This window comes from Acanthisitta chloris, unplaced genomic scaffold (genome assembly GCF_000695815.1).
Source record: "Acanthisitta chloris isolate BGI_N310 unplaced genomic scaffold, ASM69581v1 scaffold23462, whole genome shotgun sequence".
In the NCBI taxonomy this organism is placed as follows: Eukaryota; Metazoa; Chordata; class Aves; order Passeriformes; family Acanthisittidae; genus Acanthisitta; species Acanthisitta chloris.
Window position 1 is genome coordinate 3,818 of NW_008662488.1, and position 1,200 is coordinate 5,017.

Sequence of the window (1,200 nt, forward strand, 5' to 3'; positions counted from 1 at the left end):
TCACAGCAGATAACCTGGAAAGGGAATGCTATGAGGAACTCTGCAATTACGAAGAAGCCAGAGAAGTTTTTGAAGACTCCCATAAAACGGTACTGGTTCAAACTGAGCTTAATATATTGAGGGAGGTCACTGCCTAAAACATTGCTATACACTAATCCTGTAGCCCCTCTGACACAGCACTTAAAGATGAGTGCTTATTTTCCTCTAAGAGCAGATAACCCAGTTAGATGAGGTTATTGCTCTAGATACACAGTGAATACACTTGAATAAGTACTGTTGTCTTCAAGATTTTAGATAAGGGCTCTAATTCTACTACCAAATGGAAATGAAACTTCAGAAGCCCCACTTGTGGGGATTCCTGTATGTTTTCAGACTTCTTTTTTTTTTTTTTTTTTTAGTATCTTGTCAGCATCCAATTTAAACGTGTTCAATGCTCTCTGTATTCATTTGGTGATCACATCCTTGAGTCTTGCCAAAGAACTGTTTTAGAAAAGACCAGGAGCAAATTCAATGTTCAGCTTTAGCTTCTAAATCTCTACCTATATGTAGCTGGGAAAAGCCTGGTATAATAAAAAGAGAAAAGCACGTAAGAAACCTTTCAGCCCAATAAGGGAGTGTGAGGATTGGCTGAAGATTGGCCATTGCCACATGCAGCAAGAATCAATTTGTGATTCTGGGTGGGCTCTGCACTAACCTGCAGAAGGAGCAAGGAATACACTCCTGTTCTGAAGGTGGAAATGTTAGTTTGCCATTGTGAACATGTTCCTAGGAAAAAGGTGAAAGTGTTGAATTGGAATCTTGGTGGAGTCTTTTGCTGGGTAGCAGAAGTGGAAGTTATAGCTAAACATATTTGATGGCTGATGTTTGTGCAACATGAAGGTTTATGTCTTAAATGAATCCCATTATTTTTCCTAGCTCATAGGAATTCAAATACTAATATATGTACAAATGTCAGATTCTCAAGAACTTAACTTTACCACATAAATACTCTTTTGTGGGGATTTACAGAGATGAATTTTAAGCACTTTTTGTGTCAAAATATATGGTAACTTCTGCTGTCATCAGGCAGAAGAGGAGGCAAGGTTGGACAGTTAAGTGCACCTTTCTCTTCCACCAGCTGGAATTTTTTTCTGTGTGAAATACTGATGCAGACTTGAATGTATACCAAAAATATTGTGGGATGAGCAAGTGCAAATCCTT

At 38.3% G+C, this 1,200-nt stretch overlaps 1 protein-coding gene across 1 annotated transcript in view; it reads left to right on the forward strand.

Annotated features, from left to right (window-relative positions):
- PRRG4 (proline rich Gla (G-carboxyglutamic acid) 4 (transmembrane)) overlaps positions 1-1,200 on the forward strand; it is a 6,867-nt gene that overhangs the window by 3,422 nt on the left and 2,245 nt on the right. Inside the window, exon 2 of the mRNA XM_009070623.1 lies at positions 7-89. Within this exon, the coding sequence (XP_009068871.1) occupies positions 7-89 (83 nt within the window). The remainder of the gene's footprint in view (positions 1-6; positions 90-1,200) is intronic.